General features: G+C 39.1%; 1 protein-coding gene across 1 annotated transcript; it reads left to right on the top strand.

Annotated features, from left to right (window-relative positions):
- Positions 1-176: 176 nt before the first annotated feature.
- Positions 177-1841, top strand: LOC104945576 (E3 UFM1-protein ligase 1-like; the record flags this gene model as incomplete). Its single annotated transcript, XM_010771276.1, has 3 exons — positions 177-376; positions 579-699; positions 1568-1841. Coding segments are annotated over 3 exons (580 nt in total), but the record flags the coding sequence as incomplete, so codon positions are not given.
- Positions 1842-2413: the final 572 nt, after the last annotated feature.

Raw genomic sequence — 2413 nt, 5'->3', positions numbered from 1 at the left:
AACGCTCAGGCAGCATCCCCCCCAAAGAAGTAAACCTAGGGGAAGCACTGTAATGTAATACTGTATATCCTTGCAGTTCTTTCCCTAAGGTGCACTTAAACTACAAACTATGTACTTAAAAAAAAAAGCAACATTTGGAAATAAGGAGTTACAAAATCAGTATTTGTATTATATAGAGCATCCCTGGTGATATTTAATAAGAAGAAGGTTATTTGTTTGTGGATTGTACATCATGTGCCTGTGTGTCTCCCAGAGGGCAGCGGCAGTGTGAAGTCAGGCGGCGGAGGCAACGCCAGAGAGATACGCATCCGTAAAACCAAGAAGAAAGGGAGGAGAGACGAGGACAGCGATGAGGAGACCGGACCCTCACAGCAAAGTACGCTCATGGACACACAGCTACTTCCTGTTACAGGGACAACATGTCTCTGTGTGCACATTAAGCCTGCTCACTGTAACAAGAGTCTGAAGGCTACTGGGATAGAAATCTCTCCTCTGGGTTGTTCTGCTTTTTTCATGGGAGACAGAGGCAGCTGTAGTGTCCCTGGGGGACTAATTAGCCTGTGTGTTACCTCTCCAAGATCGCAGTAAACAGACTGCAGCCCCCTTCATGGCCCAGGAGGACATCGTGGCAGTTTTAGAGGAGAGAGTAAGCGACTGCCCCGAAGAAATCCTCTGCGAGCTGGCGGAGCATTTAGTCAGGTAACACTCAGAATCAGAACTTCTTTATCAGTCCTGCACCGGGGAAATGTACAATGTCACAGCAAAAGTGACAAAGCAGATCAATAAAAAAGTAACTAGAATGTTAAATATAGAGACAAGGCACACATTGGAAAGACAAATACAAAATACAGACTAATAAGTGGCTAAAAAATGAATTAAAAAATGAGTAGCAGCATTCAATAGGTAATATTTATACCTTAATGTTAGGGTTTGAGATTGTTAAAAAGTTTGTTTTGCACATAAAATGATCATTAAGGCTCTATGTCTGAAGTAAGCAATAGTTTAAATTAAACTAAGTAGATTTAAGTACAGTTTTGAGGTACTTCAGTCTTTCAATGTGTTGCAACTTTGTACTTCTATTCCACTACATGTATTTAATACCTTTAGTTACTTCACAGATATGGATGAATGATGTGAAATGTAATCAAGTGTTAAATCAGACTTTAGTTCCACCTGGAGTAAATTCACAAGCTACCCTGCAGTATACAAAGTCATTCAAACTAGCTGCACCTTTACCAGCTTTGAGAACACTTTCATGATCAATCATTATAAAACATATCGTATATATTATTCTGAAATGGACCAATCTGCACAATGACTACTTTTACTGTCGCTACTTTAACTATATTCTGATGATAATACTTGTTTGCTACTTGTTACTGTCGCTACTTTAACTATATTCTGATGATAATACTTTTCTACTTTTACTTGAGTAACATTTGAATGCAGGACTTTTACTGTAACAGAGTATTCCTACACTCTGGTACTTCTACTTTTACTCAAGTACCACCTCTGGGAGTACGTTTCCCTGCCCACACAGCCCAGTTCTCACTGAGTGTCTCTGCAGGCCTCTGAACAAAGCGTACCAGGAGGTGCTGCGCTCGGTCTTCCTGTCCTCCAGCAGCGCTCCGTCCAGGGCCAACAAGAAGCAGAGCATGAAGGACCTGCAGGAGGAGATCAGCAGCCTCTACAACAACATCCGCCTCTTTGAGAAGGGCACCAAGTTCTTCTCTGGTAAATTCAACACTAAGTGGAAATCTGAAATGATGGGAATCTTTCTCAGTCCAGAACACCTAAGGCAGACACATGCAGTGCTGCTGGAGTGAGTGGGACACAGTTACATTAATAATCATTTTAATAATAATAATACACTTTATTTATATAGCACCTTTTCGAAACAAGTGCTCTCACATAAAAAATACACCAAGAGCAAGTGAACTAAACAACAGCATCTAAGCATAAAAACACAGAGTTAAAGTGATAGAAAATAATAAATACATATTTTTAAAGAAAAAATCAAAGTAATTCTAAAAAAGTGAGTTTTTAAAAGTGATTTGATCATTTAAATCTCTAAAGAGACAGTTCAAACATTTAGGCACTATATTCTTTCCACTAAGCTCCACCCATGCCAAAACTATGGAGATTGAAAGATGCTGTACAGATAGAAGGAATATTTTTTTATTGAGGTGTGAACACTAACAGTCCCACTCTCTCCAGCAGTACTGTTCAATTATTTTTGATCTAAAATGAATGCAGTCCAATATGATTATAGGGTCATTCTGCAGGAAGAAGTTGTTTGCTTCTCAGTCTGCATTTTTTATTTTTTTATTTAACCAGATAAAAGCATTGAGATAAAATCTCATTCGCAATGCTGACCTGGGGCCGTATTCACAAAGCATTTTATCTTACTGCT

This window comes from Notothenia coriiceps, unplaced genomic scaffold (genome assembly GCF_000735185.1).
Source record: "Notothenia coriiceps isolate Sejong01 unplaced genomic scaffold, NC01 NC01_scaffold00009757, whole genome shotgun sequence".
Classification (NCBI taxonomy): Eukaryota; Metazoa; Chordata; class Actinopteri; order Perciformes; family Nototheniidae; genus Notothenia; species Notothenia coriiceps.
The sequence above is the reverse complement of the archived record's forward strand: the minus strand, read 5'-3'. Positions and strand labels throughout refer to the sequence as shown.